Source organism: Ochotona princeps, chromosome 17 (assembly GCF_030435755.1).
Source record: "Ochotona princeps isolate mOchPri1 chromosome 17, mOchPri1.hap1, whole genome shotgun sequence".
In the NCBI taxonomy this organism is placed as follows: Eukaryota; Metazoa; Chordata; class Mammalia; order Lagomorpha; family Ochotonidae; genus Ochotona; species Ochotona princeps.
Genome location: NC_080848.1, coordinates 22,267,776 through 22,281,264, shown reverse-complemented (window position 1 = coordinate 22,281,264; position 13,489 = coordinate 22,267,776). Strand labels below are relative to the sequence as shown.

Sequence of the window (13,489 nt, the reverse complement as noted above, 5' to 3'; positions counted from 1 at the left end):
AACCTGGGAAATAACACAGAAACAGAAGCAACACAGTAATAGTTTTTATTATATCTAAGAAATGCAAAGTCAATTTATTGCAACTGTTAACTCACATGAGCCAGCTGTCAAAGCCAGATTTTTCTACTAAAGTGAGAACTAATTCCATCATAATGGGTACTTCTTTGGCATAGATGTAACTGTGGAGATGGTCATAGCATTTTTCCCTACACATGTAACTGATGTGCCATATTATACTGGAAACCTTCTTCTGTGTGGACCCACCTTTGATTTTGGGCAGGAACCACACTTGGTCAAAATAAATTATTTTAATATTCTCTATTCACTAATAATACATTAGATCTTCAGTCTATGAAATTATAGGTACTTTTTTTGAAAATTATTTTTAGCCATAATTGCATCCCATGTCTCAAACTTCAAGTAATCACCATCACTAGGCAGACCAATGTTAACTGCCAAACCTCAGGGTGAGAATATGCTGGTGGTAAACATCCCACTGTGCTCATCTCTGCATGTGTGTGTGCTCTTACACATATAAAGACAAAGGTGCTAATGACTTTCTATAAATATGCTCTACCGTATTGTTGTCCCAGCAACTGCTGCTGAAATTTGAGTGCCCCTCAAACACAAAACATCTTTCCTTGCTCAGCAAAAGAAGATGCTTGTTCAGTCAAAGGTGCGGACAGCTGCGGTCCCTGTCGCTGTTTGGCAGTTACTTTACCTGTGTCTTCATGGCAGCCTCTGTTTCAGGAATAAATGGCGTACTGCAAATGAGCTCCTCAGACACAGGAACACAGACATGGGCACCTCGGGAAATTTTGAAGGGAAATAAAATCCACACTTTTTTTTTTAGATTAATTTGGTTTGTACTGGCAAGTCAGATTTACAAAGAGGAGAAACAGAAAGATCTTCCATCCACTATTTCACTCCACAAATGGCCGGAGCTGAGTTGATCCAAAGCAGGAGCCTGGAGCTTCTTCCGAGTCTCCCACATAGGTACAGTGTCCCAAGGTTTTAGGTCGTCCTCAGCTGCGTTCCCAGGCCACAGGCAGCGAGCTGGATGGGAAATGGAGCAGATGAGATTAAACTGACACCCACATGGGATCCTGGCACAAGGTAAGGACTTTAGCCACTAGGTTACCTGGCCAGACCCCATACACAGCTTTTTTTTTTTTTTTTTAGTATTACAGAGAGGTGAGGTGCAGGGGAAGTATTACATCTGATGGTTCACTTTCCAGCTGTCCATAATGGCCTGGGCTGGGCCAGGCTGAGCAAGCAGCTTCTTCCATGTCACCCACATGAGTAGCAGAGGTCCAAGCACTTGGACCATCTTAGACCACCCTTCCTATGCTGTTGGCAGGGAGCTGGATGCTAAGTGAAGCAACCAGGACTTGAACCAGTGCCCACATGGGAGGCTGGAGTCACAGGCAGGCAGAGGCTTTACCCACTAACTTACAATGGCAACCCACATGCATTAGCTTTTATATAACATGAAGTTTTGGAAGATTCCCTCTGTATATATAGACTTTGATATATTTTGTACCAAATAAAACTTATGTTTTAATCTCATCTTTTTACACATTTTTGAGGCCTCTTCTTTTGTAGGAGAGAGAAGAGAGACAGAGAGAGCTCTTCCAGCTGCTGGTTTACTTGACTTCTTAAGTACCATAACTGCTGGGGCTGACCTACAACAAAAGCAGAATCTAGGAATTGTGTCTCTCTTAGGTGCAGAAGCCCAAGGCATTCAGGCTGTCCTTCACTCCTTTCCTGGGTTCGTTAGCAAGAAGCTAGATTAGAAGTGGAGTGCTGGAATTTGAACAGGCACCCAGGTGAAATCCTGGCCCTGCAGGTAGTAGACCAATCCACTACAAAACAATGCTGGCCCCTCAAATCATTCTTTCATTTTGTTTATGAATATACTGTAAAGGCACAACTGAACAGTTGCGAAGGAAATTATGAAGCCCACACCAGTGAAAATATATGCAGGGAAATGTCAACTAACTTTTGAATTAAAGTAGGAGCCACCGAAGATGCTTTTCTGTTTAAAAAGTTCTACCCTCATCCAGGAGTTGTCATACAGCAGGTGCCCTGAAGCAGATCACACCTTATGTCCTTAGGAGAACAGATACAAAATCAGGAACCAGAAGGGACTGCTATACCTAACCCCTATTTATACAAGAGCTAAAGGCTCTATGATCTAACATTTGTACAACAAATACAGGGGATCAAGAGATAGAATAATGGATAATTATTTCATGCCAGGTCCTGAGATAGATTTTTCATACGCTTTGTCTCCTAAAACATCACTATATGTTTTTGTCCATTTCCCGTTACTATTCACAGATTAGGCGATTTATAAAGAATAAAGGTTTGTCCTGTTCATACTGCTGAAGCTCTAGGTCAAGGGGCTGCACTTGGCGAGTACCTTCTTGCTGGTGGGGACTCTACAGAGCCCTGGGATTGCTCAGGGCATCACACTAAGGCAGTGCCAGTTATCATGGGTCTGTCTCTTCCTAGAAAACCTCTGACACAATTATGAGATTACCACTCCCTAAATCTTCTCTAATCCAATTATCTTTCAAAGACTCCATCTGAAAGTGCTATTAATATTTGACTCCGGGAATTGAGTGTTCAGGTGAGTCCTGTAGGGGAAAAATCCCAGACCTATAGCACCAAGATTCTATAAGTGGTCAGTGTCATGATCCACACTTATAGATAAGAGTCTTGGCTTGCCCACACATACCAGTAATGAAACCAGGCATTACAACTCAACGAGCTAATGTGACATCAAGCATCTTGATTCCCACTAGAGATACCCTTCAGGGTTCCAATCAGTTCTTTTTTTTTTAAAACTTATTCCTTTTTTAAAAAATCATTTATTTTTATTGGACAGATTTACAGAGAGAAAGAGAGACAAAGATCTTCCATCCACTTGTTCACTCCGCAAGTGAACGCAGCTGAGCTGGTCCAAAGCCAGGAGCTGCTTCTAGGTCTCCCATGTGGGTGCAGGATCCCAAGGTTTTGGGCCATCCTCTACTGCTTTCCCAGGCAACAAGTAAGGAGGTGGATGGGAAGTGGAGCAGCCAGGACACAAACCACTGCTCATATGGAATCCCAGTGCATGGAAGGCAAGGATTTAGCCACTGGGCTACCACACCAGGCTCCAAATCTGTTCTTTAAGCCAGCTAAGCCAAGAGCTTGGCCCTCCCTGTCCTTCAGGGCATCATGCCTCACTGTATGGTCACTAGCCTGCACTGCCTCATCCATTCACTGGGCAATAATTTACCAGGTTCTGTGAGAGCTGAGATCCAAGGGAGTCCATTAGGAGTTAAGAACAGAGGATTGGGGAAGAGTATTCTAAGCAGAAGGAACAGAACACGCACAGGCTCCAAGAAAGGAAAAAGCGTGGAACATAGGAAGACTGAATGAAAGCCACTATGGTCTGAGCACATAAAGGGCATATGGTTGCAAAAGCCAGGAGCCATACAAGGGGTGTTCTTGGATCTTGGCCTTATCTTACAGACAATCGAAAGTCACTGAGGCATTTAAGCCAAGGGAAGATGCTAGACAGTATTATCAGTCTGAATGTCACGTGCGATCTTCTGTATCTGGACTGTTATTTCAAGTTCACCAAAGGGCTTCTGCTAATGGAACATCACATCAAGCAAACTAAGATGCATACTTCAGGTCTAGGGATGAGTAGGTTGTTCTCCCGAGAAGGAAGGAAGCAACACCAGTTGTACCTGGTGAGTCACCTCACCCCACAAAGGAAAAATTCTCTAATGCCTGCACAACAGAGACCACTTCCAGTTTAACCAATGACATCCTTGCTGACAGCTTGGAAGCTTGCTGGCAGCAGTTCTGCTCATTCAGATGAGTACTTATCCATCAGCATCAAAGCTGAGCTACTCGTCACTACTAGCCAGTGATTTCCATGATGTTTGCTTTGATGGTGGGTCATAAGAGAAGGCTTGCCTTTAGTCCAGTGGAGACAGACACCCATCTCTCCAAGAGACCCAAACAGAAGCCAGGAACTGGTGCTGTGCTGCAAGCAGTTCAGCTGCTGCGAGCCATGCTGGCATCCTGTATTAGAGTTTGAACCCAGCCAGCTGCTCCTCTTACAGTCAGGCTTCCTGTCAATGCTACTGGAAGGCAAAAGAAGGTCCAAATACTTAGATTTCTGTCTTCCGTGTAGGAGACCAGGGTAGCATCACTGACATATGGCTTTGTTGTGGCCCAGCTCTGGCCACTGGCCATTGTAGATATTTGGGCAATGAGCCAGCAGATGGGAATATATTTTTAAGATCCAAGATGGCTTAAAAGGAAAAAGATGTGCTACTTTTGGAACCATGCGAAGAAAGGGAGAGGAAATTTCCCCAGGGGAGACTGGAGAGATGTTTGCAGAATTGGAAATTCTACAGAAAGAGGAAAGACACCATGGAGCTATGTGGACAGTTACCAACACAGCAGCATCAAGTGGAGACACCAACCGACTCCCACAGCCAGGGGCTGGAGTAGATGTTCTCTTCTTGGAGTGAGGTGAGAGGGGTCTGAGGAAGCTGGTAACACTGTTGATATTGCCTGAGGGAGAACTGGAGGATTACAATGACTTTGAGTCTCTCTGGGGGCACCAATGTGCACAAGGGGTGGTGGGGTGGGGAATATTCCTAGCAACTAACATGGAGGAGGCGTCATCTTGATGAGATGAGTAGAGGCAGCTGCAGTGTGCAAACCTAAGAGATTTTATCAAAGGGATAAGTCCGTTATTCCACTTCTGATCCAACTCCCAGTTATGGACTAGAAGGGCAGTAGAGGATGGCTTAAGTCCTTGGATCTCTGAACCCATGTAAAAGACCTTGCAGAGGCTCCTGGCTTCAGATCAGATCAGCTCCAGCCATAGTGGCCATTTGGAGAATGAATCGGTGGATGGAAAATCTGTCTATCCTTCTTTCTGTAAATCTCTTTCAAATAAAAACAAGATCTTAGAAATCGGTGGAATGCATCCAGATTTCTATCAACTGGATGACTACATAAACAAACTGTCTATACACACAATATGTGTATATACACACAATGGAAAATTACTCAGCCATAAAGTGAATGAAATTCTGTCTTTTGCAATAAAAAGGATGTATCTAGAAACGATTATGCTTACCAAGAGCCCTGAGCGGTCCACAGAAACAGATGAACAGTAAACTTCCTTCGGGACTAGGGAGGGGAACTTTCTCTGGTCCTCGCTTGGTTCCAACTTTGGGTCCCCACCCTCTCTGGCAATGACCATCAGGATTGCTCCGGAAACCCCTCAAAACAAACAAACAAAAAATCTAGGATAGATAGGCAGAGAACAACAAGGAAAGCTTAGAATCAGACAGGAAGTGGTCAGCATGGATTCACTTACACCTTACTAGGTAGGACACAAAGATTAGTTACTCCTCACTGGGGTATTGAAGATTTCTCTGCACACCCCTCCTAAAACTGTTCTGCACCTAAACTGTTGACATATGTCTTGTTAGAGTTATAAGCCAGTCTAGACTACCCCAAAAAAGCCAGGTTCAGCAAAATTATGCTTCAACGCTATAAAATGCTAAATACAATAATGAAAATGGACATGAAACAGCTGAATAGTAATCTATAGCCATTTTAAGGTGTATAGAACCCAGTTGTACATAAACTAAAATTGAAATGTCAATGAAGAAGTCACAGGATGTGGTTCAGAACTTGCATTTTTTTTTTAACATATTGGTTACTCAATACTATGTCAATTAATTCCATAACGTTATAAATTGTTGCTGATGTTATGTTGGGGTTTTTAATTGATTTGAATGATACTCTGCCGGCTCTACCTTCAGACCAGAGATGGTCTCTCCAACAAGCTGTTGAACTTATCTGGACAATAAGATGCTGGACTCTATGCTTGGTATATGCTTGCAATGAAAGAATCTCAACTGAACTTGAACTGTGGTAATGCAACAAGGTGGAGGAATCCACCAGTGGCGGAGGGTTTGGGGAGAGGTGGGGGAAATCCCAGTGCGTATAAAACTGTTACATAATGCAATGTAATTAATAATAATAATAAAAAAGAAACCATTATACTTAGTGAAATAAGCCAAATACCCCCAGAATATTGTATATTTTCTCTGATATGTGGCAATTAATATAGAACACAAAAAATATACAAGGATGAAAGGGACATTTTGTGATATGATTATTTTTAGTCCTTTTTATAGGCCTGTGGAACTGTGGTCTTCCTACATTTTAGTTATTGAATACTATGGTTAGAGGCTAATTAAGCCTACAATTATAGAAGAAATTGAAAACATGTCTTTGCAAACACTTTTTAAAAAGGTAAGAAGGAGGGGTGTTGAGGGAGGGCAAAGAGTGAGAGCGCGACACACCCCTTTTGCTATAATTGTGTCTGTGAAATACAAAAAATCTATTATCTTTTCATTTTAAAAAATTTTAAAACATGATGAAAGCAAAAATTTCATTCTCTCCTCCTCCCCCCGTCTCTGCTTTTCACCCTTGCAAAAGAAACAAATCTTTTAGAACAAAATGAAGGGCAGGCAAGGCCTCCACTATCTTCCTCCTCACTGCCAGCGATTTCTTAAAAATGTACATCAGATGAGTCCATTTCTTCCTTTTCACCAGTTACTGGCTGTTGTACTTGGGATAGAAAAAAGTCTGCTCACCATGTTTTTAAAGTCCCGTGTAGCTGTTTCGAACTACAGCCATTTTTCCCCTTTCCCCAACTATTCTCAGCTGTGTTTTCCAGCCTCAGGCCCTTTGCACCAGCTGTCCCTCATTCCTGTCTTCTCACACCAGGCACAATTCACACATCACCTCTCCAGAGCGGCCCTCAGCAAATGTTCATCCCACTTTTGCACCATTACCCATTCTCTTCAAGACCACCTTTCACTTTGTAAACTAAAATGTTTTGTTCTCCTTAATGTGCTTGCCTCTCTGTGAAAGCAAGGCGTTCTCTGTCTTTATTCCAAGCATTCTTGACACATATTTGGCCCTCCAAGACTTTTGGAACAAATGAACTCCAGGCTCCTGTAAAGGACCAAGTTGAGGCAGTATTTCTGGGATGAGAACACAAGACTCAAGGTAGCATTCATCACAGCAGGCCTGGGAAGGCTTAGACACACAAAATGCCCTGGTTGTGGCACCTGTCACTCTGAGCCTCACGCAAACACTCTCTTGCTCTGCAATCAAGCTATGCATGTTATGAGTGGTTAGTGGATATTGGATTGACACCATTCTGTCTGGCTAGGAAGAAACTAAAGGCAGTAGCTGCAGGAACTGTAATTGCCACTACAGACCTGTGAGGGGTGGAAGGGAACCCATGTTCTTCTTTAAGTCAGATCCTGCTGTGAGTGCATTAACTGCTCCCAGCCCCAGGTTATTCTTCAGTCTCTTTCTATGATGCTCGAATTAGTTTCTCACAGGTGGGAGCAAGATGCCTGGCCACTTCCTAGCTCCCTCTCTCGACTTCTCAGGTGCTCCTGGAGGTCATGCGGCCAAGGGAATTTTTTTAGTGCCTCCTCACCAGATAAACACACAGGAGCGGCATACCACAAAAGCAAAGAGTGTTCATCTCTGCAGTTATGCCCTTCCTTCCACCTGCACCTTGTCCCCTTGAAGAAGCTTATTCAACACAGGGAAAGAAACATGTTGGGCGAGTGAGGTTACCATGGTGACACCTGCTAGGAGTCCTTCCCATTACTGAGAAAGAAGAGTGGCAAAGGAAGGGGGACTGACAAGTCCAGGCTTGACAGTGTCCTGCTTGTGGCCACCCTTCCAACGGCAGAGTGGCTGTTGTCCAACATCTGTCTCCACTGGCGAAACTGACAAGTGAAAAGGAAATCACCAGATGAAATGTCTCATGAGCAGCAGTCAACATGCGCACCCTCCATGAGAATCTCCACTCACTCATAAGATTATGAGTAGTCTCACATCCAGATGCCATCCAGTGCAGGGACAAGGATGGACTGCTGATGCTCACTGACTGGTCCCACCACTTCTCAACTCCCACTGCCCTCTAGCACAGAGATTGCAACAAACACTAGTGTCTGGTGAGTTAAATCAAAACAAGCATTTGTGGTCTTGGACAGTGAAGGTTGCAAGAGTTGACCACTGCCTTTCTCAACCTATAAAACCTCACCTCTTTTTCTAATGTAATACAGGATGTTGGCAATAATACTTTCATGCTTTCAGAGTCACAAATTATTCTTACATATACGCTTACTAAATTCTTAGATCAGCCTGTGGAAATGCTAATAGTATTAGCAGAATATGGATGATGTACTTGCTGTGATGTTGTTTCTAAGGTGCAAAATAATGGAAATAGCTTGAAAGCTAGTGAGGGAATGTTTAGGTATGTGATGGGGGCATTCTTGCCATGGAGAATTCTACAGCTCCAAGAATAACTCAGGGAGAGCTATACATATTAATTTCAAGAGACAGCCAAACTACTCCTGTATTTTTAAAAAACAAAATTATTACAAATTATCGCACTTTTGTTTTTAAACTGTCTGATCTGTAAGCACAAAAAAATACCTAGACAAATATTCAAATACAAGATGTTATCACTGGGGCTGTGTTAAGACAGAAGCGAGAGGAAATCTATCACTTTATATTTTTAATTTGGTATAAAATTATACTTTCATGCTTTCCAAAAAGATATTTTACAGCTATTGCCAAGGAGAGAATATTCTGCCCATTTTTCAGAGGAAGCAATTGAGTTTCAGTGATGTGGAATAACTTGATCACGTGGCCAAAAAAAGTCAGTGGAATTTCAACAATATGTTTTAAGTAACAGAAGGGACACCCAATTGACTGGAGCCTGAACCCAGGACTCCCTCTATTCCCCCACACTGTGTTACGTGAGCTCTGCCAGCAGGTTGCTGATCCGGGCTGAAGCATGGAAGCAGAGGTGAAGTCCTGCATAGCCAGGTGACCCGGGCAGGCTGGTGCCCAGAGAGCTGGAGCCTTCAGCTCTCTGCCCACCAGAAGCACCACCCACCACACAGGTCAGGCAATCTCCTCTCGGCATCCCTGGGCTGACTCGGGACCTAACAGCTCCCCGGTTGCCTGAAGGCTGCCAGGAAGATTTATTCACGGCCAGCGTCAGTTGTTGGGTCAGTGAGGTGAGCGCAGCTGCCTCTGCAGGGCAGTTCCATTCCTAATAAGGAAAATTCGCTTCCTACACATGTTAGGGGAAATGCCCTGCAGCGTAGCCAGTGCCAGATGGACATGAAGTTTATTAAAAACACACTGATTACCATAAACCCTTGCACATGTGAGGTAGGAGTGTAAGGGTGTATCTGCACGCATGCATTTCACACACACACACGCTCACACCCCTCTGAAATCTCTTCCATTAGAAGATTGTCTTTTTGATGATTCTTCTGTATCCTGTCCTTTGCACTTGACCTTTTTACAGGGGCATATGCTGTGTCTCTCACATTTTAATGCTGGATTGTTCTTATTCTTGTTTTTCTCTCCTTCCAGGTGCAGCTCATCCACTATAACCATGAGTTATACACAAATGTCACAGAAGCTGCAAAGAGCCCAAATGGATTGGTGGTAGTTTCTATATTTATAAAAGTAAGTCTCCCTTAAGCCTTCATTCTCCTCTTCTCGCATCCCTACCTACCCCCCCCCCCCCCGCCATCAGTTTCTAGTCTCTCAATGTGAAGTATTCAAAGGGGCAATGGCCTCTGACTTCCATGCCAACAAAAGCTGAAGGGTGGTGGCCTTTATGTTCACGAGACTATGGAGAGTGAGGTCTCCTACAGTGAGATGTGATGCGGATTCATTTCATAGCACCAGGACTTGGGGCTTCAGGCAGATGGATCCAGGGGTACACTTCAGATCATGCCTAATATGATGCAATCAGAGGGTGCAACAGAGGGGTGGAGGTAGCACTGAAGTCCAAAAGGAGTAAAGAACTTCCATCAGTCAGCTGCACCAGCATCTGCAAAAAGCAAGGGGAATACCAACTCTGCTTTCCCCTTAAGCCCTGCTCTCAGCCTGTCACTGCAGTGGGCATTTAGTGCAGCAGGTGAGATGCCACTTGGGATGCCCAGACCCCCTATCTGAGTGCTGGGTTCAAGTCCTGCTTGTACTCTCAACTCTAGCTTCCTGCTAAGGTAAACCTTGAGAGGAAGGAGGAGGCAGCCTAGGTAACCGAGCCGCTCACATGGGAGATGTCAATTAAGTACCACGCTGTTTTTAAGCCTGATCCAGCCCGGGCTGCTGTGGGCATCTGAAAAGCAAACAAGCACCTGCTGTCTCTCTGCCTCTAAATAAACATGAACATCTCCTCCCAGCTGCTCTAGCACTGTTCTGAGTATCATTTTCCACCCTTACCCTCGTGCCCCCTCATAAGCATGGTGGGGTAAAACGAGGCATAGATCAGTCATCCACTCTGGCTTTATGGCATTCTAGTGAGGCTCCGCCTCTCCATTAGCTGTCAACAACATAAAATCTCCAGCCAAGAAAACCACCATCATTTAAAGTATGATCTTCAGGATGTTAGCGGAAATCTAATGAATACAAATTTTTTTCAATTAAAAATTACATTTCCAAATATATATATATATATATATATATATATATATATATATATATATATATATATATATATACATATATATATGAAATGTGTGGTGGCTGCAAAAAAGTTGTTAGTCACTGTGTTAGCCTCCGGGGAAATTTTGGCCAGACCGTTGGAGAAGGTGACCTGACTTGAACTTGGAATCTGGTGACGATGGCTCAGCATTCATCACAGGAGTTTAACAGAGCTCTTGCTATTCAGGAGAAGCGGCACTGGGACCCCCCAAAGAACACTGCCCCTTCTTCCCCTCAGAACCCCTGGTGCGCAACAGGCACTTCTCCCCATCTGGTCACCCTCTCTAAATCCATGCTTCCTGCTTCCTGCTAGCTTCCTCACTCTCCAGGGTCAGGGCAGGGCAGAGTTGCATGTAGGACAGGTGTATCTCCATAATATTACTGCCCCAAACACATTCACACAGGGAAGAAGAGGCATTTACCCAGGGAAGTTATCTTCTCAGGTGTTTGTGACCTGACACCTCAAAGCAAATCAGTTCCAGCTCAACTGCTGCCAGATCCCTTCCTATATTGTCTTAGAATAGTAAAGAGTAAAATCCAGAATTTCAGGCACTCTGCTATGTGGTTTGCATCTGTATTATCATTTACATGACACTAACAATTACCTAAGGTTTGGATATTAGATTCCTTACCTTAGAGATGAGGAAAATGGTTCCAAGAATCTTTGGCATTCTATGCAAGTTCATATCGCTCATAATACGTCCACCAGGAGAGGAATCCAGGTCTTGCCTTACTTGAACAATGTTGATATTATTCCATTCTGTGCCTCCCTAGCAGAGCAGCTGAGAGGAAGCAGCATCTAACCCCATCTGTCCTACACACGGACATTCCCTTGCTGCTCACAACAGGGGACAAACACTGGATGCCTTGCCCAGCCCCAAGTACGACACTGGCAGCAAACTGCTGTTTACAGCCTGAGCTGCCTTCTCTTCAGTGTTGTAAAACCTGCAGGTGGTAGAGTACTTTTCAAAGTTCATTTTGATGCAAAGAATTTTCAATCAATGTACAGTCTCTTCGGCAGGCCACATTTTCCATGATTCTGAAAAAGTATCTCGGATTGCTCAGTATTGTCACATATGTCCTCCTGCATCCTTCCTGCTGCCACCTCTCCATGAGTAACTCCCTCAGGTCAACAATTCTGTACCAGGGAAGTGTCTTGGTCTCGGCTCTCACTCTGTGTCACTGGGCTTACAGCTCCTATGTCAATGACTCACCCTGGAGGCATGGGCACATTATGGAGTGATGGAAGCCACCTTCCCAGCATCAGCAAACCACTGGCAGATTTCACGGGTGTTTGCAGCAACACTTGCTCCACCAGGATGACAACTGTCTGATCTGGCAGGTCCAGGCTGCTTCCCTGTGGGCAGTTTTAGCTCCCAAAACTGAAGTCAAGGAAGGGGAGGCAATTAGTTCCAGCATCTTCCCAAGACAGTTTAGCCCCTGGAGATGCTCCTGTTCTTTCACTGAGCAAACCTGAAGCTTTCTGACTACATCTCAGAACAAGTCATGGCATGTTTGTCTGTCCCACACAATCAGCTCCAGGTAATCAACTCTATGGCAACTTCCGCAGGCTGTATCTCTTCATTCACTCATGTCAAAGTACAGATTGGGCATAGAATTCTGGCCAGCTCTCTGTTGGGCCCTGGTACCCAGAAATGAGTTGAACACTTGGTCCCTAAGGATACACATCCTTCTCTCCTTGTGACCTGGTTCCCCATCCTAGCTCCCTATAGGGTAGGCAAGAATAGGAGACTAGAAGTTCCATATTCAGGGAGTCTAGCTCTGGAGAAGCCACTCTGAATATAAACTAAGCCATTGAAGGATCAAAATTATTGGCTAAAATGAGAGCTTGTTCATCTGTAGGTTTTATTTATCTCTGTCCTCCACTAGCCCTAATCCTGCCCATGATCACAGAGAACTGAGATTTGGCTGTAAATGCTGCTCCATCACACACCATTAACTTCCCACTTAAGCTCACTTATGCCAAGTACATATTTTATCCTCTCACCCACACAACCGACACAGCAGAGCCCACACATCATCTGGGTGTAACTGGAAATTTTCCAATTACTTTTAATCAGCCCAAAGGCCCTGGTCCTAAGGCTAGTACCGCCTCAATTCACTAGGTACCAAGAGCCCCAGGTTCCCAGTCATTAAGAGGCATGGCGAGGTGCCTTTCCAGCTACAAAACTATATATATATTTTGGGTCCTTCTTCTTTCATAAAGTTCTATCAGCACAGACAGAAGGCTTCAGGCTATCTTTTAAAAACTGAAGAGGTGTCAGAATAGTAGTTGAATTTGGCACTCACATTAGCAGCAACTGTGTTCAGTTTGGGACTTTACTCCGTGTGGGGGTGGGCTTTTACCTCCTTCGAACACTGAGCAAGTTCCTTTGCTGTGCATCTTACCATCACACACCCAGGAAACTGTGAAGAGAGAGAGACAGATGGAGGGAAAATAAACAGTGTGCTTTCCCTGAACTAAAATTACCTGTTGCTTACCTAATAATAATCATCACCGGCTGCAATTTTTCCAACCCTCAGAATAAATCAGATTCAAGATGTTGATGTGTCACAACATCCGATTAGCAGGCGAGGCATAAATTACAGAGCAGAGCGGAGCGCGGTAGGAGATAAATGACAAGGATGAACAATGCTGCTTGGAAAAGGCTGAGTAAAAGGGGGATGTTAAGAAAATAGTATGTATAGTCAAGTGGGGCCACATTACAGGCTCACAAAGGGTGGTTGTGTGGCTGATGCTCCTATGGGCTTGGATTCTTTGCCTAAAAGGAGAATTTAGAGATATAACAGAGTAGGCAAGAAATGGAGGCTGATCCCTGGACATGCAGTGCAA

The 13,489-nt window shown here is 44.2% G+C and overlaps 1 protein-coding gene across 1 annotated transcript in view; it reads left to right on the top strand.

The window, feature by feature from the left end:
- Positions 1 to 13,489, top strand: part of CA10 (carbonic anhydrase 10) — a 432,920-nt gene that overhangs the window by 401,066 nt on the left and 18,365 nt on the right. Inside the window, exon 5 of the mRNA XM_004591011.3 lies at positions 9,514 to 9,609. Coding sequence (XP_004591068.1) covers positions 9,514 to 9,609 — 96 coding nt within the window. The remainder of the gene's footprint in view (positions 1 to 9,513; positions 9,610 to 13,489) is intronic.